The 24,065-nt window shown below is 40.3% G+C and overlaps 2 protein-coding genes and 1 long non-coding RNA gene across 5 annotated transcripts; 2 read left to right on the forward strand and 1 right to left on the reverse strand.

Annotated features, from left to right (window-relative positions):
• Positions 1-74: 74 nt before the first annotated feature.
• On the forward strand, positions 75-5,751 carry fdxr (ferredoxin reductase). The gene is made up of 12 exons (XM_077550602.1): positions 75-479; positions 596-684; positions 1,354-1,449; positions 1,644-1,766; positions 1,839-1,952; positions 2,034-2,135; positions 2,210-2,317; positions 3,981-4,065; positions 4,617-4,816; positions 4,885-5,056; positions 5,127-5,300; positions 5,506-5,751. The coding sequence occupies exons 1-12, from the start codon at positions 404-406 to the stop codon at positions 5,634-5,636; spliced, it is 1,470 nt and encodes a 489-aa protein (XP_077406728.1). The 5' UTR covers positions 75-403; the 3' UTR covers positions 5,637-5,751.
• A 145-nt stretch (positions 5,752-5,896) lies between these two features.
• cstf1 (cleavage stimulation factor, 3' pre-RNA, subunit 1) lies at positions 5,897-9,409 on the forward strand. 3 transcript variants are annotated; one of them, XM_077550604.1, is made up of 7 exons: positions 5,897-6,562; positions 6,677-6,747; positions 6,828-7,049; positions 7,133-7,410; positions 7,479-7,676; positions 8,398-8,788; positions 8,919-9,409. In XM_077550604.1, the coding sequence occupies exons 3-7, from the start codon at positions 6,881-6,883 to the stop codon at positions 9,176-9,178; spliced, it is 1,296 nt and encodes a 431-aa protein (XP_077406730.1). In that variant the 5' UTR covers positions 5,897-6,562; positions 6,677-6,747; positions 6,828-6,880; the 3' UTR covers positions 9,179-9,409. The 3 variants fall into 3 exon arrangements, with proteins under 3 accessions (XP_077406730.1, XP_077406731.1, XP_077406732.1); XM_077550605.1 differs by having other exon boundaries at positions 6,831-7,049; XM_077550606.1 differs by having other exon boundaries at positions 6,878-7,049.
• Positions 9,410-12,931: 3,522 nt separating this feature from the next.
• LOC144037934 (uncharacterized) lies at positions 12,932-16,652 on the reverse strand. The gene is made up of 3 exons (XR_013289119.1): positions 16,528-16,652; positions 13,179-13,640; positions 12,932-13,090 (listed from the first exon to the last, which is right to left on the reverse strand). It is a non-coding gene; the product is annotated as an uncharacterized LOC144037934 (long non-coding RNA).
• Positions 16,653-24,065: the final 7,413 nt, after the last annotated feature.

Here is a 24,065-nt window from a genome sequence, read left to right on the forward strand (position 1 = left end):
ACGTCTAAATGGTAACGCAAGAAAAGTTAGAATCCCCAATATTATTTCTTAGTTTTATTTCAACAGTTCATTAAAATAGTCCAGGGGGAACCTCTGTGCTTTTTCTGTCGGACTACTTTTGTTGCTACACATCATGGAAGCGCAAGATAACCAGAGGCTGCTTTCATAATGTAACAGACTAAGTTAATAAGTGTTTCAATAAAACATTGCGGCGCTGTGCTCTATCTACATCATTAACCAAGTAGAGGAGGAAACCGACCAAGTTTTTTTTTTTTTTTGTTCCTTGGCTTTTGCTCTCGGTCACTTTCGTCTGTCCAAAGCAGAGGGGGCTGCTCTGAGGATTTATCTACCTGGAACACTTGATACAGCCACACCGTTTATCTCAAGACAGTAAAATCCAAAAATGCCTGGCTTGAAAAATATTTATAGCGGTTTCACATTGTGGACGTGGAGAAGGAGTCGATGGATAAATCTACGTGGTAAGTCACTTTTATCTAATTATTATTATTAGCTTTGGAACTTAGCTGCTGTCCATTTCTTAGCGTTTTTGTGAAATGATCAATTGTGACAAGGTATTTTTTTGTATTGCCTGTAGGAGAGGCAGCATTTTCCTCATGTAGGCCAAAGGTGTGTGTTGTTGGGAGTGGACCAGCAGGATTCTACACAGCACAGCACTTGATTAAGGTAAACACACATACTTCACTTTTTCATGACGTCACAGCCGTCACACATACTTCAGGGTGGCAAAATCTGGTTCTCATAGTCAATTTACCATTACATGTAATTTCACAAAGGTAGATTGATTATGTAAACACTAGCTTAAGTGGCTTAAAAGGTCATTTTTAGCTCTAAATGACTATCACCTAGTTTGACTTTCAGTCAGAAAGATACAGTGCGAGCCGACTTGAACTTGTTGACCCTTTGCCACATTTCAGGCTTCAAACCTAAAGAAAGATATAACGTATCACACAGCTGGACTGTATTTATCATCACCAGTCATTTAGGTGAGAAATAATCAGGAAACTTCTGGAGTCAGTTGTCTGCACTGAGAGAAAAGGGGGGTGAATGATTCAGCATGTCCTACTTTTTGTTTGTTTGTTTCTTACTGTTAAAAAAAAGTTTAAATTATCATATAAGTTTTGTTTAATTCCCGATTGTGTTCCACTTAAAGTTCAAGGGATGCTAATACTTTTGCAAGACACTGTATCTGTGGGGCAACCCCAAACACCAAGTTTTTCAGTTATCTGAAACATTTAAGTGTGATAAATTTGTCAGGGGAAAAAATCTGATGCAAGGTAGGGGCAGATACTTTTTCAAGGCACTGTGTGATTAGATCTTTGCTTTTCCTCCCAGGCCCGTCAAGATGTTGAAGTGGACATTTACGAGCAACTACCCGTCCCTTTTGGCCTTGTCAGGTTTGGGGTTGCTCCTGATCATCCAGAAGTGAAGGTGAACCCTAAAGGAAATTATGCATAGCAGTTTATTGGCCCTTTTTTCTGAGACATGATTTGGTCAAAATACCTCAAGGATATTGTACAATATTTTTGAAACATTACAAAATTTATGGTTAACATTTAGATAATGTTTAAGAAAAATATTAACTTGATTTTTGTTTTGTTTTTCTTGTCTTACTGAAATCTCAGAACGTCATCAACACGTTCACGCAGACGGCCAAACATGCACGCTGTAGTTTCTATGGAAACGTTAACATTGGGAAGGATGTGAGCGTTCAAGAGCTGCAGCAAGCGTACCATGCAGTAATACTGGTAAGATGCTTACATTCAAAACTAGCTATGAGCAAGCAATATTTTCCTAATGTATTTTATGTGTTATAATAGAGCTATGGGGCAGAGGGAAACAGGAGGATGGGGATCCCCGGAGAAGACCTGGCTGGTGTGTATTCCGCCAAAGACTTTGTAGGCTGGTACAATGGACTGCCAAGCTGTCGAGAGGTACGTCTCTTCATAAAGCTTCTTTCTCCTCCTTTCGCTTCGTTACCTTCAATTTGTAAACAATGTTCTTCTCCCATTCAGCTGAGCCCGGACCTGAGTTGTGAAACAGCAGTCATTCTGGGACAGGGCAATGTGGCTTTGGACATAGCACGGATATTACTGTCACCGACGGACATTTTAAAGGTACGTGGATGGCTAATCAACTTGGAATCCCGTTTTCCTGCTGTTGTTGCAAATGTAAACATGGTTATCTGCAGAAAACCGACATCACTCAGCCTGCCCTTGAAGCGCTGATGGGGAGCAAGGTCCGCAGGGTGCTGATTGTCGGCAGGAGGGGACCCATGCAGGTTGCGTGCACTATCAAGGTTTGTGAGTATCAGATAACTACTACAACTGATGAGGATGTAATGAAAATAATACAAATAATCAAATCGCTACCTGTGCATGATGAAAGGCTACAATTGAGACAGATGTGACATTTATATTAAATATAGTGATAGGAAAATGAAACTTTATGAAGCACTTGTGACTCTTTTTTTTTTTACTCCTCTAGATGGTGCTCTTGGTTTAAATAAAAAGGCTAGTGTAATGGAAATTGATTACATTTCCACTGCATCTTTTAAGCTGCAATATGGAACTGTTTTCCCCAAAATATCTTTACTGTAGCCTTTTTATTTGATCATTTATGACTGAAATGTCTTTTAATTTGTAGATTAACACCTTCGTTGTTCACAATGGGTACTCCTGCAACCCTCTGGCCAATAGTTTTCAGACTGGATTCGGGTTCGAATTTCCCGCGCCCTGTCTGCGGATGTGATGTAATGTGCATGGTGTGAATGTGAAGAAGGCTATGTGCAGTTAAATTTTTCCTCAGCAGGTAGCAGTAGCGATTCAAAATGGAATATTCTACATTCAGTAGCTTTAAACCAAGATTGCTATTTATAGGGGTCAAAAATATCACAAGTGTTTCATGAAGCCAACTACAGCACATTGTTTTCAACAATTAACTAAGGTTCATGTCTCTTTACATTTATGTAACAAGTAATGTTATTTTAAAGGTATGTTGTGTGAGATTAGTCTTATCATCTTCCTCCTAAAAGATATTAAACACAGTGTGAGAGACCCCACACATGACAAGGAAAAAAAATCAACAAATGTCTCAATAGTGCTCATCCAGTATGTAGTGTACTGGAAACACTGACCTGAATATATGACAGCCGATAGCCCATACACGCCCGTGTAAGCTGTTGAAGTCACAGGACGGCCATCTTGCTCCTCTCACCTCACGAGCAGACTACTGTTTACACTATACGGTATACGTACAGATGACGCATATACATAAGGCCGGAGGCGGGGTGGGGGGGTTGTGCCGGGGTGGTCAGTATTTTTTAGCAAATGGGAAATAATAATAATAATAATAACAAGTGGTCAAAGCAGTCACAAGTATGTGCTGCTTTGAAGACCCCCTTTTTCTTTTATTACTCAATTCCTTAAACCCCTATATTAGATTTGGCAGAGGCATCTTTTGTTGAATTATAGTTATAATATTTAAATAAAAAAAATATACAAGTTTCCTCCTGTAAACATCATTAAGCATATAATTTATACATGTATTAAAGGCAAGTTGTAAAATGGCTGAAGTCCTCTTGTTTATGTTTTAACAAATTTAAAACACCTTAAATCATGCTGTTTCTACTAAGTACTGTTTCAAATATTCTCGAATTTTGATACTGTAAATGTATAGGATCGTATGCCAAGATACGTTTCGGCAATATGGCGGCCTTGCAATTTCAAAAGTCTTGCCCTATTGGCTATTCAGTCATATATTCAGATCATTCACCTCACCAATCATGAGTCTCCACCCCCAAAACCAGATATCTGTTCCAGTACCAACTGTGACCTGTGAGAGGCAGCAAGGACATCTTTACACCGCCAGAAAATACAAATATGAAAAAATCGTTGGAGAAAAAGAAACACAAGAAGCTAGGTTGACATTCATACATGCATATTTTATTGTGATTAATGCAGGAGTTTCGAGAAATGGTGAAGCTACCAGGCACTAGACCTGAGATGCTGCCGGCTGATTTTGTGGGTGTACCTGAGGCTCTTCCAGGTGAGAAGTCATCGAAATAATTTCAAGGGATCCTTTTTATTATGCACTCACGTGTCTCTTTCATTGGCTACATCGACAGGTAGTTTAAAGACTTGCCTCCTGCCTGCTTCTTATGTTCTGTAGTTAAAAAGTTGTCTTGCGTATGTGAGAAAGAGAAGTTGCCCCCCCGTTATTTGTCCTTGTTCCACTGACCTTGCCAGAGAAATAACAACAGGGCTGAGTAATGGTGTGTTGCTTAGGGGGTGATAACTTTCTCAGCTTGCACACCACCACAGGAAATGAAGATTTGTTGGTGTGACTCACACACGTCCCTGTCTTAACATTGCATCAATATGTTGCATTTGTCTTTTTCCCCACCGCTCATGATAATACCACAAAATGGGCTGAATACAAATGCACACCACACTTTTCAGATTTATATTTAAGATTTTAGATCGTTTTAATTCCACTTAACAATTGTGTGCTTATGTATGACTGTTTTTGTAAAGAATCCATTTACAAGGCCATTTTCAATTACCCAAATAGAAGTGTAAGTGTCTTTGCCATTTCAGAATTACCAAGACCAAGAAAACGTCTCACAGAGTTGATGTTAAAGACAGCCGTCGAGCTTCCAGCGGAAGAGGAGCGTGAAAGAAGAAGCAAATCCTCGCGTAGTTGGGGACTTCGATTCTTCCGGAGCCCCGTCCTTGTCCTTCCCAATCCCGACGGCACCAGGACAGCTGCCATCCGACTGGCAGTCAACAAGCTGGAGGTAGATTTTGAGACATTGATTGCTAAATTTACATGTTGTATTTTATTTGTCTGCCTGAATGTAACCAGGGTTCAGGTGAGGCTGCTCGTGCGGTGCTCACTGACGAGGTAGAGGATGTGACCTGTGGCCTTGTCATTAGCAGCATTGGCTACAAGAGCCTCACCATTGACCCGTCGGTACCGTTTGACTCTGGCAAAGCGATAGTCCCGAACCAAATGGGCCGCGTTCAACAAGCTCCAGGTACCCAAAAAGAAAACAGCACAAATCTGGTATAAGTAAACATTCGTCAACACTGTTGCTTCCTTTTTAGGTCTATACTGTAGCGGGTGGCTTAAGACAGGCCCAACTGGTGTGATCGCCACCACTATGAATAATAGTTTTGACACTGCAAGATCCCTAATGGAAGACCTGGATTCAGGGGACTTGGACATGTCTGCTGCTAAGTCTGGGGCACCAAGTATTAGAACTCTACTTGAAAAAAGAGGTACCTTCCTGCTGCTTTGATTTCAAAGTTGTAATACATGAGAAAACACTTAATACAATAAATACTAAGAACTGATTTTTTTTTTTTTTGCCTTACTAGATTAATTGGGTGGGTTAAAACTGCACATTGTGAGACCTCGGTTATTGTATATATTATGTGACATATCTCAATTGCTCAAAGTGCATTGTTTGGTCATCTCCCAAAGGAGTAAAGCCTGTGACCTTCTCGGATTGGGAAAAGATCGACAGTATGGAGGTGAAGAGGGGAGAATCAATTGGAAAACCGAGAGAAAAACTGCTGACTGTGGAAAATATGCTTCAGGTGGCATGGGCTTGATCATCATGGGAAATATCTCAATAAAAGTCTGTGTGTGTGTGTGAGATGGGGGGCATTGATGTAGAAAATGTGTATTATGACAATATCTTACATTAAAGGAATTGTATATAATGCAGTGAGCTACAATGTTTTAAAAATATATATAATTTGCCATTACATTGTCTTCATTGTTTCTTATGTGCTTGTATATGTCTCCATCCATCCATTTTCTTAACCACTTGTCCTCACAAGGGTCGCGGGGGGCGCTGGAGCCTATCCCAGCTGGCTTAGGGCAGTAGGCGGAGTACACCCTGAACTGGTTGCCAGCCAATCGCAGTTGTATATGTCTTGAAACACAATATTCTGATGGGGCAGCCATTTTGCCATTTGCTGTCCACTGAAAATGACATCACAGTGCATAAATGCTCAACTTGTGTCACATGATCAAATTCAGAAAACAGGTGAGCTGTGATGTCATTTAAACATGTTATTCTGTGGGTTTTGACTCAGCATTTTTATGGCATTTGCTGTTTTTATTTTATTACTGCATTGTTTTAACTGTCTTTGTTATTGTATGACGAATTTTGACTCCATGTACAGCACTTTGTATGCGCCAATGGTTGTTTTAAACTTATCTATAAAGTTTAGTTGAATTTAAAGCACTTGGCTATATAATACAATCCTCTCATTGTATTGTCTAAATGTACTTTTTGAAATATAAACTACTCACGTGTCCGCCATGATGTCCTAAAAATAATTTTGTTGCAATAAACACCCAATTTTTATGGTTTAAGTACTGTATATTCAAGAATATAAAAAGGTCTAAAATTGAAAGCCGTAACATTGACCGGTAGATGGCAGTAGTCCGCCAAAATGCCGGAAATTGTCGGAGAAGAAGGAAACAACAACTACGGCGCCGACTACCACGCTTGAAAAACAGTTCAAAGGTGTGAATCATTTCATGGATAAGTCACCTAATATGCATATCTACTTCTGCCTTTAAGAATAAAGCAATACGATGTTGCCACAAATGCAGTTATTTTGGCTGTTTCATTTTACAGGTAAACCTAGCAAGTCCAAGTGATTCGCCCTGGTTGAAGTCAAGCTGCAAAGCTAACAAAACTGCGTTCAGGTATTTATTCCTTTCAGGAATATTTTTGTGCGTAATAAAAGTGCATTTATTTCACTGAATAATTCAACTTTTCCCTGCAGTAGTTTACGTTAGTTGGGTACGTTCTCGGCTTTGATTTGGTCCGTAATAGAAGATGTATCGACCCAAACCAACATTGAAAGATCGGCAGCATCTGTATAAACTCATCATAAGCCAGCTACTCTACGATGGATACACCAACATCGCCAACAGTTTGGTCAATGAAATTAAACCTCAAAACGTGGTTACACCATCTGAACAGCTTGTACAGCTGATTAAAATTGGTGAGTTGTTTCTCGATATTTTATTAAGCTGATGTTTTTTGTTGTATGTCCGCTAACGATCAGATATTTCCTTTGTGTTACAGGTATGGAGAACGATGACAGTGCTGTGCAGTATGCCATTGGACGCTCTGATACAGTAGCGCCTGGTGTGGGAATTGATCTGGAATTTGATGCCGATGTCCAGACAATGTCTCCAGAAGCATCTGAGTATGAGACATGCTACGTTACCTCCCATAAGGGACCCTGTCGCATTGCCACATATAGTCGGGATGGCCAGCTCATCGCCACAGGCTCTGCTGATGCTTCCATAAAGATACTGGACACTGAGCGTATGCTGGCTAAAAGTGCTATGCCTATTGAGGTAAAGCAGGTAGCACAAGTTAGCGCATGTTAAGAAAGTCTTAATGTTTTTTTTTTTTTTTCTTACAGATTATGATGAATGAGACAGCTCAGCAAAACATGGAAAATCACCCTGTGATTCGAACACTGTATGACCACGTCGATGAAGTCACCTGCCTGGCGTTTCACCCAACTGAACAGATCCTTGCCTCTGGCGCAAGAGATTACACCCTCAAACTTTTTGACTACTCAAAGCCCTCAGCAAAACGAGCCTTTAAATACGTACAGGTCAGACAATAACTTTTCCTCTTAAAGATGTTCTTACGGGGGGTCTCAAAATGAGTGTGTTATTTTTTAGTTAATTTAAAGTTCCTTTAATGCCACAAATAATAAAAAATGAGCGCACGATTAATGGCCGCCTCTTACTTGGAAAGCATGTACTGGGGGAATTCCAGTCCCAACGCAGCAGACTCGCCCACGTCAAAATTTAGCAGTAATAAATGTAATACTGCATCCATTTGATTTGGGGTCAAGTTGTATCTTACAATTTTAAAAATGTGCAGAATTTCACAAGTTACTTCATGTTAAAGATTGGATAGCTCTTGATATGAAAAGAAAAATACATCTTAAAAATGCAATTATGCCATCTAGTGGCAGAAAAATGACCAACACAAATCATTATCACACGTTCTTTTTTTTTTTCTTTTTTTTTTACAGTACATCTTAATTTTAACTACATTTTATGAATTATGAAATTGTGTAAAATATTTTATCGAACTATTTATTGTACATTTAGAACAAATATAAAGTATGCGATTAATCGTGAGTTAACTATTGAAATAATGTGACGTACGATAAAAATAAAAGTCGCCTGACACGCCTCGTGCTTACCGGACATTTTGACACCACTTTTGTTGCCGAACAATATTTTTGTATGCCTCTGAACCAACTTATTAGTTTAATTTCCTGACACTGTATTCATTTAAAAAAAAATCACTCTCCCCTTTAGGAGGCAGAAATGCTGCGTTCCATCTCGTTTCATCCATCTGGAGACTTCCTTCTCGTTGGAACACAGCACCCCACCTTGCGTCTTTATGATGTCAACACCTTTCAATGTTTTGTGTCCTGCAACCCCGGGGACCAGCACACAGACACCATTAGCGGCGTTGGCTACAACCATTCAGCCAACAGTTACGTCAGCTGCAGCAAGGATGGCAGCATTAAACTGTGGGATGGCGTCTCCAATCGCTGTGTGACCACCTTTGACAAGGCTCATGATGGAGCAGAGGTGTGCTCAGCCGTCTTTACCAAGAACTCCAAGTACATCCTTTCCAGTGGGAAAGATTCAGTGGTCAAATTGTGGGAAATTTCAACAGGCCGAATGTTGGTGAAATACACAGGTGAAGATGATGCGTGATTTACTTTTTAATTTTTTTAGTTTAAACTCCACAGCCTACCCCAATATAATTTTCAATTATGTAAAAAAAAAAAAAAAAAAGTTCAGCATCTCAAATGTTTTTGCCGTTGCAGGCGCCGGTCTGAGCGGTCGTCAGATGCATCGCACGCAGGGCGTGTTCAACCACACGGAGGACTACGTTCTTCTTCCTGATGAGCGCACCATCAGCCTGTGCTGCTGGGATTCACGTACAGCGGAGAGGAAAAACCTGCTGTCTCTGGGACACAACAACATCGTCCGCTGCATTGTCCACTCTCCCACCAATCCTGGTTTCATGACTTGCAGTGATGACTTCAGGGCCCGTTTCTGGTACCGGCGCAACACCACAGATTGAACTCTCCCGCCACATCATTTGAGAAACGAAGGACTGTTGTGAAATCTTTAAGTTGGATTAGTTTGAGTCATTTAGATTTTTTTGTTTTGTTTTTTTTTGCTTAGGAATCACCGCTTCTTTTTCAATGTTACTATTTAGTCAAAATTAACCGATTCATGCAAAACACGATTTTTTTTTGGTTGCTGTTGTAATATTATTTTTTTGGGGGGGGGGTTGTTTTTTACTTGAACATTGTCGTTTCTTTCTATAGATTAAAAAAAAACATAAAAACTTAACGTTGACTGTGGTTATTAATAGACACTGCACCAGTCCCATGCTACTTAGATAGCTACTTAATCTGAAATACATGAGCTGACCTCCAATGTATGATTGGATATAAATTAGGAAACATGTACATCATATACAGTGACGGGACGTGCGGTCAGGGTAGGCACTCCCTTCCACAGGCTAAAATGAAAGTTGAAACAGTTAAGCTTTTTCTATTTATTTAAATTATTTATTTCATTTCAGAAAGCCTACACTACCTTTAGGTTTAAAAGTGACAACATTTGGTGAATTTCATACCTCAATTAAAAATGACTCATGACTTCATCTGGCCTGCAGGCAAAAATGCTGCAAAAATTATCCTGAAGGCACACCGATACTGTGCCTTTCCCAGCCCTGTCTGCGGTGTGTTCCCACATGCATAGTCAATTTCCCAGTAGCAGCCTTTTTACGTCGCTGTATTATTCCTATGCAAATGTACGTTCGCACAGTGCATTCGTAAATTCAAAACACACTTAGTGTACAGCAAGGCGGTAAAATGACGCCACTCTGGAGATTATAAAACTATTTTCACGCCTTTCTTTTGAGGGAAAACGTCATCTTTTGAAGGATGGGAGACCAACGCCTTAGCTACCGGATCTTCTGCAAAGGAAGGGACAAAGAATTATTCGTACTTTTCACAAAGAATTGTACAAAAGGACTTTGTGGATGTGCTTCGATTAACTGGCTGTTACACTTTACATGATGATTGCTACTGCTAGCTTGATTTTGTGAGGAATTAGGGTGTTTTACAGGGAGATATTCACTTTATTACATTCTGTCCGGGCGGGTTTGAAATTGTTCGTTTTTCATTGTGCAGCAAATGGGAGGCGGCGTGCACTGCAACGTTTACCGTGGCTGGCAGACCGCGCACCGGCTGTGACGGTGGCCCATAACTTTAGCTGAGTGGCATGTTGAGCTGCCGCACTGGAGGCGATGGGTACGAACCCCGCTCGAAGTAATAAAAAATTGCGGAGCAAAAAAAAAGAAGAAAAAAAGAGTAAGACTTCAAAAGAGAGTAATGTTTTTTTTGTTTTATTTTCTACCCATACAGAGGAGGCATATGTTAAAATAGTTTGAATGTATGGCATCTTGTATCTCAGTATCAAGTATATTGAGGTCAGGCTGAGTGTACTCTTTTTTGGGAAATGAAAATATGGTCACCCAAGGATACGTTGTACATTCGCCTGCCGACACACAAATTTGTAATTGCCGTGTGCGTCTCAATTTGCAACTGCCTGCCTGCCTACTGAAGACATTTAATATTTTCAATTTGATGTTTTACTGTTTTTGAATTTACTTATAGGCATAACAATGTGATATAATCATGAGTATTTAATAGAATACAGTGGAATAATGATTTTGTGAACTTTATTTTATCCTCTCACCCTCAAAGCTATTGAAGATAGGAATGTGCATGATGTTATCAGAGCCTTTTGTCATTGGAGTCTAAAAGTCTGGGGTTAGATCCTAATTGCATTTGTTCCCCCAGTCAAGAAGGGGAACTGTATGTAAATGTCTGCTTACTAATAACATCACACATTTGGTCACTAGGAGTCGACATGTCTGTCCTTTAATCAACTTAGGAGGGGAAGAGGAACCTTTTATCTTTTTAGTATAAATGAGTCGATGTTCTGTAAATTGTCACACTCTTGGGGTCATCACGTTGCATTCAGATGTGGTGTCCTAACGGTGTCTTTGGAAGCTTTTAAATAAATCCTTGCAAGGAACCTTGTTCATCAGATCTCGGATACAATCATTTTGAACACACAAAGATTACACTTAAAATAGTAATCATACAATTCCTTCACTACCCAAACCTAGAGCTCAATGCACGTCACTGATCATTTACGACTTTACTAAAATAACTCAAGCTTTTGCTCAGACGTGTAATGATTAAATCAGTGTTTTTTGCATTTGAGCCAAGGCACTTGTTTTACATAACAAACAATAAAATATTAAGTACGAGTACTGAAATAATGATTTTCTCAATTTAGTCGTAAGTGTACCTACTCGTGAAATCTTGGCCTATTTTAGTTAAGCGGGAATTCAACCCCACCCCCCAAATTTTTTACAATAATATGTTCTATGTGGCCTCGCTAGTCTAAACTCTAAACATGGTGTTCTGATTAATGTTGCGTTTGAGGAATATGTGTTAAACCGCAAAATCCACCCATTTTTGTCCATCTCAGGGAGATGCTATTTACTGCCCTCTTAAAATGACATGACACTTGTTCAGATCATGACCAATCATGGCTCAACTCTCTTTTGTGAAACCACGATTGATTGGTCATTAGCTGAGCAACTGCCACGTCATTTTATTTCAGTTGACAGCAAATGGCAAAATGGTTGCCCCGAGATGGAAAAAAAACGGGTTGATTTTGCTGCTTAACTAATATTCCACAATCGGAAGATTAATTAGAATGCTGTGTTTAGACTAGTTGAGGCCCATATACACAACATATTATTGTAAAGAAAATGTGTGGGTTGGCTAACTAACCCTTTAAACCCAAATGTGATACATTTTCAGGAAGCCGTGAGGTATTGCGTAATAAAGTAAAAGTACAATTCTCAATCAACTGACCTTTCTTCTGTAGCAACGGATCTACAGCAATACTGTAATAGAATATTTAAAGTGAACACTGAAAGGTAATGTAGATAGACAAAAATAAAACATTTTCTATAGATAGTTTTATAAACTTTTTTTTTCTTTTACGTTTTTAAAAGTATTTTTTATTTGAACGTTTAAATTTTTTGTTAACTGTAATAAACTTGGTGTGTGCCGACAAACCCCAAATTTTAGGACTGGAACCGCGTGCACATCCGTGTTATACTGTATTAAGGAAATTGGTAACCTGGCAATAGCCAGATTGATATTGTAATTCACTCAAAGGAGTTCTCCACAATATCAATCTTGGACTGTTCCACTGTGATTTGCTTGGGAAATGCGGAACAATCTGAACAATACTTCGAACTGATTGGACAATGCACGAATTTGTGCACGCTACCAAAGTTTTGTTTTGACCAATTACAACAACGGATGTGAACGTAGTCGTCGTAGGGAGAAAGAAACAAACAGATACCAGATAAAAATGCACGAAGCGCCTCTCGCTGTGTTTTTTAACACTTGTGTGGTGTTCGTATTTCTGTTACTCAGCCCACACGTCGCAAACAGGTAATTTCAACAAAAGCTGATGTGTGAAAACCAGGAAGTCGGAAGTCCCGCCTCTTCCGTGGCATATTGAAGCATTGAATAATTTTCCTGTTCACACCAGCCTATAAAAGACATGAGTGACAGAGTTTTACTGTGTGTGTGATGTATACGTATTTCTTACACCTTGTAACACGCGTTGGCTGATCGGCCATGGCCGGCGCAGCAAAGATGGGAGAGCGACTGGAAGTCCACAGGTTCACTTTTATTAAAAAACAGTGGGCTAGGCGTCAAAAACATTCAGAGCCAAAACGAAAAAGAACATGCCCACAAAAACAAAGAGGCTCCACCCCGTGATGCAGTCCGACTTTGTTACAACTTGCTGCATATATATTGAGTTTACTTGTCCAACTTGGGTCCACAGACTTTGCAGCACTTTTTGTTGATCTGGCCACAACCTACAATAAAGAAAAGATCAGCAATGTTATTAACAACTCTCTCTTGCGAGGCATAAATTGTCAGACATTTACAGGGTCATTCACATACCTTACTTCTGGCTCGGCAGATGATGGTTCTGTAGGTTGAGTGGATTAGGGACCAGAATTAGATAAGAAGCCCAAATAGGCATGTTTAGCCCATCTCCTTCCAACTCTAATCTAGCCTTCTTTCAAGATCAGTACAATCAGTATAATTTTCTGGATGCAATGTTGGATGAAAACTTCAAATGAAGACTTGATGTCCTTCACAAGTACCTGCCAGCCACGTGCCCTTTTTGCATCCATACCACATTAACATCTGCGGGGTGGCTCATTTCTTGGGCAAAGAAGACCATTCAAATTTGGCATCCATATTTCTTCAGTTGCTCTCTGGTGGACATGTTCTGGTGCTGGAGCTGGCATCTGATGGGCTGGTCCTGGTGTTGGCTGCTGGTGGGCTCTTCATCTTTAATTTTGTCCTAATTTGTGGGCAACCTCATTCTCTTCGCTCCTCCAAAGTAACAGTCAGCTTCTGAATTTTCAGAAATGGGATCTTCAGATTCTGAAACCTTTTCCTCTGCATCATCATCATCAGAAGCTTCTTTCTCTTCCAAAATCTATTACAAGGCCCTCTCAGCAGATAATCTTTTGGCAATCTCGATCAGGTTTGATAACTTATCACAACTAAATAAAAGTGTGGAGAGTTTAGGTCCTGCCACAACATTTTATAGTGGGAGCAGCTACCAAAAAGGGGAATACAGTAAAGTTCAAGAAGTCTCACTGCTACATACATGGACAAAATGGAACTCTCCCAGGAATGGGAACTCAAAGAGCTGATAGACTTTATCAGTCTGTCACAGAGCTTCACGAGCAACTACTATATGGCACCAGCGTCTGGGACACACCACCAAGTTGAAAGAACTAAAGGATCTGGTGAAAGGAGCGGACTTCTCTGCAGAAACAGAGGTTCCTTCCTGTGAAGGATGTGTGGAAGGAAAAATTATCCAGACTGCCATGCAAGTCAAGTGAATTGGAGAAATACAAACCAAACGCGGAATGCAGCTTGTTCACTGTGGTCCCATGCACACTGAATCTATTGGTGGCACAAAATATTTTGTAACATTCATAGATGATTACTCTAGATGCTGCAAGCTGTACTTCATGAAAGCTGTGAACAGACAATGGTGGTGAGTACTGAAATGTATCTTCTGCCCAGTCAGTAGAACTTTGTTCTGCGGATGTATCCTTGTGAGTGTTATCGCAATTTCTGCTAGGTGCAGTCATGACTGAGTAACCTCCTCTATTCCTCAAATGGGCTTTGGGTTTGAATGATGTCCTTGAGTTTTATCTCATGTCCGGTCAACTCCTGTTGAACTGTTTACTGGAAACTGTGTGGTACCGCCCTTCAAGATAGTATAAGAATATTGTCATAAGTCATCTGTAATCTTCGCACTTGTGAGAGGTTACAGCCATTGTCTGTAACTCACTTGTGCCCGGAATATTCTGTAGAAATAAAAGCTTTGAAGGAACTGTTCATCAATCCCCAGCCTGTATCCAGATAACCAACATTCTCACTACACGAAGGAAAACAAACACGCGGAGGAAAAGATCTACTCCACAACAGTACACATCAAATGATTTTCAAGAATATTTGAAGGCTCAAGGCAATCACCATGAAATGACTGTTCCTCACCCACCACAGCAAAATGGTGTTGCAGAAAGAAAAAAAAATAGGACTTTAGTTGAAGCAGCTAGAAGCATGCTATCACATGCAAATTTTACCAAACATGTTCTGGGCAGAGGCTGCAGCTAACATTCAAAACAGGCTGCCCACATCTGTCCTGAAGAAAGAAACACTCTACGAGAGATGGTATGGGGAAAAAAACTGACAGTCACATGAAAGTGTTTGGCTGTATTGCTTATGCACATATCCCTGATGAAGACAGACGCAAACTGGACAAAAACGGAATTAAAAAAAAACTGAATAAACACGGAGAGAGATGACAGTGAAACACAAGATGAGATTGTTGATGGAACTGTTAGAAGTGACAGGATCAAAAAGGCTCCCAAGATGTATGGATACAAGTTCACTGAAACTGTTACTGTTGATCATCATGCCAATATTTGCAATGAGGAGTCCCAATGCCAAGGAATGGCAGGAGAAAGCTGATTTGGAATATGAGTCGCTGTTGGAAAATGAAACTTGGGAGTTGGTGGGTCTACCAAAAGAAAGGCAAGTATCATAGAAATGGACGAGTGGAGAGATACAAGTGGAGACTTGTCGACAAAGGCTAGTCACAGTTGTATGGTACTGACTACTACGAGACTTTTTCACCAGTGTTACGATTCAGTTCTATTCTTACACTACTGTCATTTGCTATCCAAAATAACTTGCATGTGCACCAGATGGATGTTTTAATTGCATTCCTAAATGGACACCAGGAAGAAGAAATCTATATGGAGCAACCAGAGGGATACATCAAACCTGGGCAGGAACACCTGGTATGCAAGTTGAAAAAAATTAATTTATGGACTGAAGCAGTCTCCTAATTAGAGTAAAGCATTCACTCGGTTCATGAAGGAAATTGGATTCAAACAGAGCACATCCGACTCCTGTGTTTGTGAGAAGACAAGAGCTTGAGATACTTGCTGTTTAGGTGGATGATTACATTCTGATAACACAGTCAAATGAGAACATGAATCTGCTGTTAATGACCCTCAGTGAGCGCTACAAGATTAAAGATATGGGTGAGCTGTCTTATATTCTAGGCATCTCTGTGATCCAAGACAAAGAAAAGAACTATCTTTCTTAATCAGTGTCACCAAGTTAGTTTCCCACGGATTCGGCACTTTCCTCACAGCTGTATATTCCGCCCACAAACACAATGTTGCTTTGTGAGTTCACAAACTCACAATAATATTTATTGTACCGTTCCAAACCAATCACAAAGCAACATTGTTTGGGGACGAGATATGCAGCTGTGACGAAAGTGCAGAAGCCGTGGGAAACAAACTTGGCGACACCGGTGGACAAATACATGGACACTACAATTAATTGTGTTCTTGCAGAATTACTCGGTTTCCTTTTTGAAGAACAGCAAGAGGCGCTTTGCACATTTTTATCTGGTAAAGTTGTTCATTAACCTCAAGAGACCAGATTTGCTTTTCAAAAATACAGTAGATGTCAAATTAAATAGCTTTTATTACATTAAACAGTTGCACTTGATCATTAAATATTGATTGCAATATTTTACAACTGGCCACCAGATCATTGTGGGGAGATGTTTCGAATGTTCCAAAAGACCAATTTTTTTGTGAATCAATAGTTTCAAATAATTTTATAATTTCAATGTTCCATTTTTGCCATCCCTAGAAACTAACGTAAAATTTTAAACACCAAACAAATTGTTACCCATTACCTGTGTCCGAGAAGCGCACCAGCACCAGCACCAGCACCAGCACCAGCACCAGCACCAGCACCAGCACCAGCACCAGCACCAGCACCAGCACCAGCACCAGCACCAGCACCAGCACCAGCACCAGCACCAGCCATCATTTCAGTGAGAGCTGTGAAGAGCACAGACCACATAAGCTTTTATAGCAGGTGAAGGGTGACCACAGCTGCTGCTAATTGGCTATAATTAGCACCAGCGGTACCAATGTAACAACTACATAAACTAATAATCATCATAAAAAGTTTAGCTAAAGATTCTGAACTTAGATATCACATTTCAGTATGCTGAGATATTTTTTTTTATATTTCCTTTTAAACCCATTGAATCACTAAATTATCTCACCTTTGACTATGAGTCTGTTGTGATGCAAACTATTTGTCCAATGCGTTTCTGGGAAGCAGGTGGGAAATATAATCTCTCGGCTGGGTTGGGAACATCTTGGGATCCTGCTGAAGCGGCTAGCCGGGGAGAGGGAAGTCAGGGCTTCCTTGCTGGAGCTGCTGCCCCCGCAACCAACACCGGATAAGCAGTAGATAATACATTTTATGGCCAGCCACTGAAGCAGAAATGGAGACCATGCAAGGACTTGGTCTTTTCAGTCATTAAGTTATTAGGGTAGGAGTAAACAACTCAGATGTTTCTACAGTTTATCAATTTTGGAGGCTACCCGACTGACTGCAAGTGTTTTGGCTCACTCAAAAAAACAAGTTTGAAGAAAGAGTCGGACAGAGGTAGTTTCATAAAACGTAATGCACTTCCATGCCTTTATTAATGTTGCACCAACCAAGACAAGTGCACACATCAGCCTCCATACCGTCACACTCAAAATGTGTCGCCGCTGGCGTGGTGGTCCTCCTGGTTCGTGTCGCCGCTGGCGTGGTCAAAAATATACATACAGCAAAATTGCTGACTTGGAAAGTTGTCAATGAAATGAAATTCAAAGCATGGCCCCTTAACTTGTGATTATGGGTGATGACAACTCTGAGGCCATTTTAATAGGGATTAGTGATGGGAATTCTGCCTCTTTTTAGGGAACCTAAACCTTGTGCCTCTTTCGGCTCCCAAATGGCTCTTTAGAATTTTTGTCTCTTAAATAAATATATTACCAACAACAATTTAAAACTATGCGCAATATGAATTACTAATCTGAAAAAATTAGGTAGTGCAAAACAAACATTTAACTATTTACAAATGAACTTAAATAAGGTTTAACAATTTTCAATTGAAACAACAAACAGAATCGCACAGCAAAATATAAATTAAAATGTGTAAAATAAAAATAAATCTGCATCCAGAAAACAGTGTTCTGCAGTCTAGATTTACATTCAGAAATGCCAAGTGCCTCAACTTTGAGGGGCTGATCCTATTTCTTTGAAGTGGCAACAATGCACACTAGAGGCTCTCCGATATGAAGTTTTAGTCTTGCAGACTTTACACTCTGCCTTAGTTTTGTCAGTTGTTGTATTAAAATGTGTCCATATATTGCTGCGTTTTCTCTTGTCACTCATTTTTGAACAGTTTTTTTTCTCCTCCTCTCTGAGCGCAGACACAGAGACGTCACACACACATACTCACCAATCAAATGCGGCTTTAGAGAGGAAAAAAAAGAGAGAGAAAAAAAAAAGCGGCTCCCGTCGTTCACGTCAAAGATCCGGCTCTCAGAGCCGGTTCGTTCGCGACCGACACATCACTAATAGGGATCATACAATACAAACACTACGATCTCCAAAGATTGTGAACCTGTTTTCTTGTGAAAAGTCCATTTTAGTATTATTTTTAAAATGAGAGATTTTGTCAGGTGAAAGCAAAATAGTCGGATGATAATGTATGTTTGGGGGATGACGAAAGAAATTGTTTTTGGAATTGAAGAAGCAGATATTTATGCAATTTTAGATGTAAAACAGCAAAGAAACGCTATAGTTTATTAAAAATGACAAAAACAAACTCATACGTCATTGCACGGTGCCGTCACTTCCTGTTCTTCTTCTTTTAAACTACTCTATCTCTATGGTGTATACCGCCACCTACAGCTCAATATTCGCAACAGAAGAACGGATGGAAACGGGCAAAAGTTTTGTGCATTTTCAGTAAATTTGCTTTGTAAAAATTCAAAACAATTGGATGGAAATCTGACTATTGACTTGACTTGGTGCTTGACAGAAAATAAATGGTATAGTGCAGTAGAAGAATTACCTTCAAATTCTTCAAGATGAACTAAAATCATCAGCCCAAAGGTTGAGTCTTGAACGCAATTGGATGTTCCAACAGGGCAATGACTCCAAACACACATCAAAATTGGTAATGAAATGGCTAAAACAGGATAGAATTATCCATCCATCCATTTTCTGCCATTTATCCAAGGTCGGGTCACGGTGGCAGCAGCATTAGCAGGGAAGCCCAGATTTCCCTCTCCCCAGCCACTTCATCCAGCTCCTCCAGCGGGATCCCAAGACATTCCCAGGCCAGCCGAAAGACATAATCTCTCCAGCGTGTTCTGTGTCGTCCCCGGGGGCCTCCCACCGATGCCCGGAACCTCTCTCCAGGGTGCGTCTAGGAGACCACGACTAATCACGGCTCACCTGTTTTCTGAAGCTGAGCTGTGATTGGTTGTTACCTGAAACCTGAGCAACTGTGATGCCACTTTCACTCGACAGCAAGTGGCAAAATGGCTGCCTTCTGATATTGATCAAAACTGCTGGATTTTGATATTTAATTCATATTCCACTAACGCAATAATAACCAGTATACCATATTTAGACTAGAGTGGCTTCATAGAACATATTGTCAAGATTTTTTGGGCCCCAGGATACAACATTATTGGCATAGTATTTATAATACGCTTTCTGTTGTACTTGGGATAAAAATTACCCATGAATCCATTGATGGTGCTTTTTTAGGGTTGGATCTGAGGGTTTTGGACTACCTGCCACGGTGCAAAAGAGTTATCGCCTTTTCAACCTTGCAATCACACCACTTATTTATTTTGAAATGGAAAGATAAATCTCCTCCTATAGTACCACATTGGATTAAAGATGTACTTTTTCATCATCTTATACTTGAGAAAATTTGATGTGTGACTATAGAAGTTTCATCAGGTGTGGGAGCATTCTGTGACTTTTTTAATCATCCAACAGTGGTGCAAGAATGAATATGTGAGCAATACTCAATACTGACAGACACAGAAAAAATTCTTTAAAATTTTGAGATTTAAAATTTGGTCAGTTGGAGGCTAGTTGAGAAAATAAACTGATTTTTAGGGAGTGCGTGATATTTTAGGCATTTAAAAATAAGCTCTTTGATTGGTATCTGGACAAGTAAATTTACTCAAAATACTAACAGTATCTATATGTGGGTTATTTAAAATTTGATGGGACAAATTGTCCATTCTGGAACTACACTTTTGTTTTTTAATGTACACGTGACCTGAGTAGATTTTCATCATTCTGGTGCCCTTACTCAAGTTCTAACCCCTTGTTTCATGGCTGAAGGCATCATCCTGGGTGTCGCGCTTCATGTGGGCCGGCTGGTCGCAGCGCCTGTTGCTTCATCTTACGCCTTTGATTGGCTATTTTGCCCAGGGGAGAGAACTTTCCTTTTATCTGCATTTCTGTTGATGATCAAAAAAATGTATCAGGGAAAAAAAAAAAAAGAAACTTTTGACAGCAGCCCAATCTTGTGGTAGGCTACTGGACTGACTAGTTTAAAAATACACTTGTCTCAAGCCATTTTTAACATCAAGATACTTGGTCTAAAATTGTGGTGACCTTATTTTTCATAATCAATACTTTTTCTGCCAACATCACCTGTGCTGAGGAAATAGCTAACGACCAATCACACCTTGGTCGTAAGCCATTTCCTCAGCACAAGTGATGTCATCTGCCGTCGACAGCAAGTGGGGGGTGGGGACGTAGGCGTTTTTAAAAGGTCAAGTCAACAAATTCTGGACAAAATATTAACTTTACTGCTGAAAATGGTACCCCGCCTACTGCCCGTAGCCAGCTGGGATAGGTTCCAGCGCCCCCGCAACCCTTGTGAGGACAAGCACTAAATGAACGCTGAAAATGCCTCAATAAGTCGGGTAGTCTCATAAAACATGATACTGCCAAGCCTTTATTAATGCTGCAGCAACCAAGACAAGAGCACACATTAAACATTCACTGACACATCTGCCACGTCGTCATCTACCATTCTGTCATTCAGGAAGTCTGAGACATCGTCACGCTCTTCAAGATTTTCATCATTCTGGGAGTTGTGGCTCATTGTGTCGTTCTGGTAGTCCTTGTTCAATTTCAAGCTCCATATTTCATGGCTGAAGGCATCATTGCGCACGTCGTGGCTGCCCTGGTCGTGGCGGCCCTGGTCGTGGCGGCCCTGGTCGTGGCGGCCCTGGTCGTGGCGGCCCTGGTCGTGGCGGCCCTGGTCGTGGCTCACCTTGTGGCGGCCCTGGTCGTGGCTCACGTCGTGGCGGCCCTGGTCGTGGCTCACGTTGTGGCTGCCCTGGTCGTGGCTCACGTTGTGGCTGCCCTGGTCGTGGCTCACGTTGTGGCTGCCCTGGTCGTAGCTGCCCTGGTCGTGGCTGCCCTGGTCGTGGCTGCGCCAAACTTTTTCCTCTGTGGGCCACATACAGAAAAATATAAAGATAATTAAGATAACAGCTGTGCTAATTACAACATGAGAAATATGTCTGTTTTTGGTTATTGTATGTAGCTTTAATGTTCCGTATTTATTTCAAGCCCTTGAAATAAACATATTGTGTTCACAACTTGGATTCTGTATTTGATAACACAATGGAAGAAAACTGAAATCTTTTTGTGATTCATGATTGGCATCAAGGAAGAATAGTGTAATAGTGGTTAGTATGTCTCTCTCCCAGTTGAAATGCCCGGTGAGATCGTAATTCAGACGACCTACTGGATACAGTTTGCTTGTTCTCACCATGCTTATGCTTAAATGGGTTTTCTCTCCAAGGTGTGGGAAGAAACAGAGTACAATGACTTGATTAGTATAAGACGGCTATACATTTTTATAGGTACTGTTTATGTACTTTATTTGAGTAATAATATTGTGTTACATACCTTTTATTCATCATGTGCTATGATTTTGTAAATATTTAACTACAATATATCACGTAATCTATTCTACATATATTTATATTTGCTTGTGTTTTACGTTGTTGGACTCTGCTCCCCTCAGCCAGGTCAGCGATGCAAATGAGAATCTGTTCACAAACGACCTGGATAAACATAATAAGAACAACATTCACTTTGTATCCCTACATTTGAAAACTTGACACAATGTGAAAAAGACAAAAATTGATATGAGTAAAGTCATTTGCGGTTGTCTATAAATCTATTTGGGGAGGAATAATAGCTAATATAGATAACAATGAGTACAATTGTTTAATTTTTCTCTGTTGTCTGTTTAGTTATGCAACAGCCACTCTGGAGTAGATAACTTTTTACCCATTGACTCTCGTTAAGTTTGACATGCACAGTAAGTTTCTCTGTAATGCAAAATATATGTATATATTTTAAATTTAAGACTTAGGTATAGAGTTTACTGGTAAACAAAAATGATTAGACAGAGCAGCCTTTTCATCAAATCTGGTTCTCTTCATCTTTTTCAATTCAGAAAGCGTTGTGTTCTTGTGTTCCACATCTTCACACATCTTAAGGAAGTGTTTCATTAGTTTTGCTAGATAGCTATTTATGCTGGACTAGAATTGCTTAATTTGGCATTGCAAATTCATGCAGTTAGGACACTGACTCCCATCACTCAACTCAGCTCTATTTACAACCGAGCACTTTACAACCACCGCTGTTTTTTGAAGATGGAACTAAGGGGCAGCACAGCATGTACAACCAAAACAGCATAGGCCCCCGAATTGAACCCTGTGGAACACCATATGTTACATTATACATGGGAATTCATATTGTCCATATTTGTCTTACCATTTTTTGCTCGACATAGTATGAAGGGATTACAATAAGAAATGACTATGTACTATCACAACAGCTACAAGTCGACCATAGAGCGCATCAACGTCCCTGCACCTGTATCTACCCCGGTAACGAACCACGGTTCTTACTGATATCCACAATCAATTTAATCCTCATCCATCATGGAACAGTTACGGAACACCGTGAGAACGAAAAAAACAAAGACATTGCACGTATTTACAATCAATATTTACAGTCATTTCTTTAACTCAAACGTTCAAAAATAAAACATAAACTTACTGTGTGCGCCCTGTTAACCAGTAGTAGATAAATTGTAGAAAAAAGTCCATCACGCGATTATCTTTTGTCTCTTTCCAGTGAAGTATTTGACTCTTTTGTCTCGTCTCTCTCTTGCGATATCTTTCTCTCTTTCGTCCTGTCTTTCTGAAACTTTCTAGCAGCTTCCAAACTTTTTGACCCAAGTGGAAGTGATTGTTCAGAAGATAATCTCAAAATTAATCGCTTCACTAAGATAAACGGAAAAACTAAACCATGAAAGGTTTTTAACTGTATTTGCAAATTTACAGTCAAATAAGTACACCTACTTAAAATATTTAACTTAAAGATTGCATACTTTCATTGTCATGGCAACTGTTGAAAGAAAGAATATTTTCCTCCTCGTGTTCGTTTTCTTTCGGATAGTGAGAATGTTGGTTATCCGAATGTAGGCTGGAGATCGATGAACAGTCACTTCGAATCTTTTATTTCTACAGAATATTCAGGGCACTCCTCTTCGTCGGATGCCTCAACAGTGGGCTCCTTTGGGGGAGCGATAGACTCAACCATCATATAAGAAGACTTATTTCGTATGTCCTGTCAAATACCACCAGTATTCAACCCAGTCTTCCCCTTTAGTCTGCACAGTGTTCCTAAATCCCTTCAAAGACCTAATGGTAATTTTAACAGAGGTGTTCATGTTTGGGGCCACCGTCACTGTTATTGAGTTATTATAAATCCAGGATATGAGCCAGGGAGTGTGTGGAGAATCAATATTTCGCTTTATACGATGTGTTGTCGTTACGTTCAAGGTTGTACTGAGGGGCTTCCAGAGATACAAGATTGGCATAAAAGTCAATATGAGAAAGAGTGTTGTGACGTAGCAGCAGATAGAGATGCGTTCCCACTTTGAAGCCATCTTGAGATGATGTTCTTGGATTGAAGAAAAAAGGGCGTTGTCAGCTTCTTCAGGACCTTAGGTTAGACTGCCTGGTCCCAGGATGAGCCACCGGGATTATTCTGCCCGTATACCATGAACTAAACCTTTGTTGAAGGATGTCCGTGAGAGCCGGCTTGCTTCTCGGTTGTTGTTGGGTGATTGCCTGGTGCAGGAATAATGGCTCCAGCCGGTGTCCTTGCCGGTCGGGTGGAGGAGATGTGAGACCACGTATCACCTTTTCCGTGCAGGTGAACTGCAGAAGATGTCCTCTCCGTCACCTTGTGGGGGTCCAGTCCACCTGGGCTCAGACCATTTTCGTATAATCACTTTCAACCATACATATTCAC

This window comes from Vanacampus margaritifer, chromosome 18, assembly GCF_051991255.1.
Source record: "Vanacampus margaritifer isolate UIUO_Vmar chromosome 18, RoL_Vmar_1.0, whole genome shotgun sequence".
Classification (NCBI taxonomy): Eukaryota; Metazoa; Chordata; class Actinopteri; order Syngnathiformes; family Syngnathidae; genus Vanacampus; species Vanacampus margaritifer.

Excerpts from the sequence above, each read along its gene's own strand:
- fdxr (XM_077550602.1), top strand. The coding sequence starts at position 404 with ATGCCTGGCTTGAAAAATATTTATAGCGGTTTCACATTGTGGACGTGG. Across the intron at positions 480-595 it reads TCGATGGATAAATCTACGTG|GAGAGGCAGCATTTTCCTCA; the intron begins GTAAGTCACTTT and ends TATTGCCTGTAG. Across the intron at positions 5,057-5,126 it reads CCGCGTTCAACAAGCTCCAG|GTCTATACTGTAGCGGGTGG; the intron begins GTACCCAAAAAG and ends CTTCCTTTTTAG.
- cstf1 (XM_077550604.1), top strand. The coding sequence starts at position 6,881 with ATGTATCGACCCAAACCAACATTGAAAGATCGGCAGCATCTGTATAAA. Across the intron at positions 7,677-8,397 it reads GAGCCTTTAAATACGTACAG|GAGGCAGAAATGCTGCGTTC; the intron begins GTCAGACAATAA and ends TCTCCCCTTTAG. Across the intron at positions 8,789-8,918 it reads AATGTTGGTGAAATACACAG|GCGCCGGTCTGAGCGGTCGT; the intron begins GTGAAGATGATG and ends TTGCCGTTGCAG.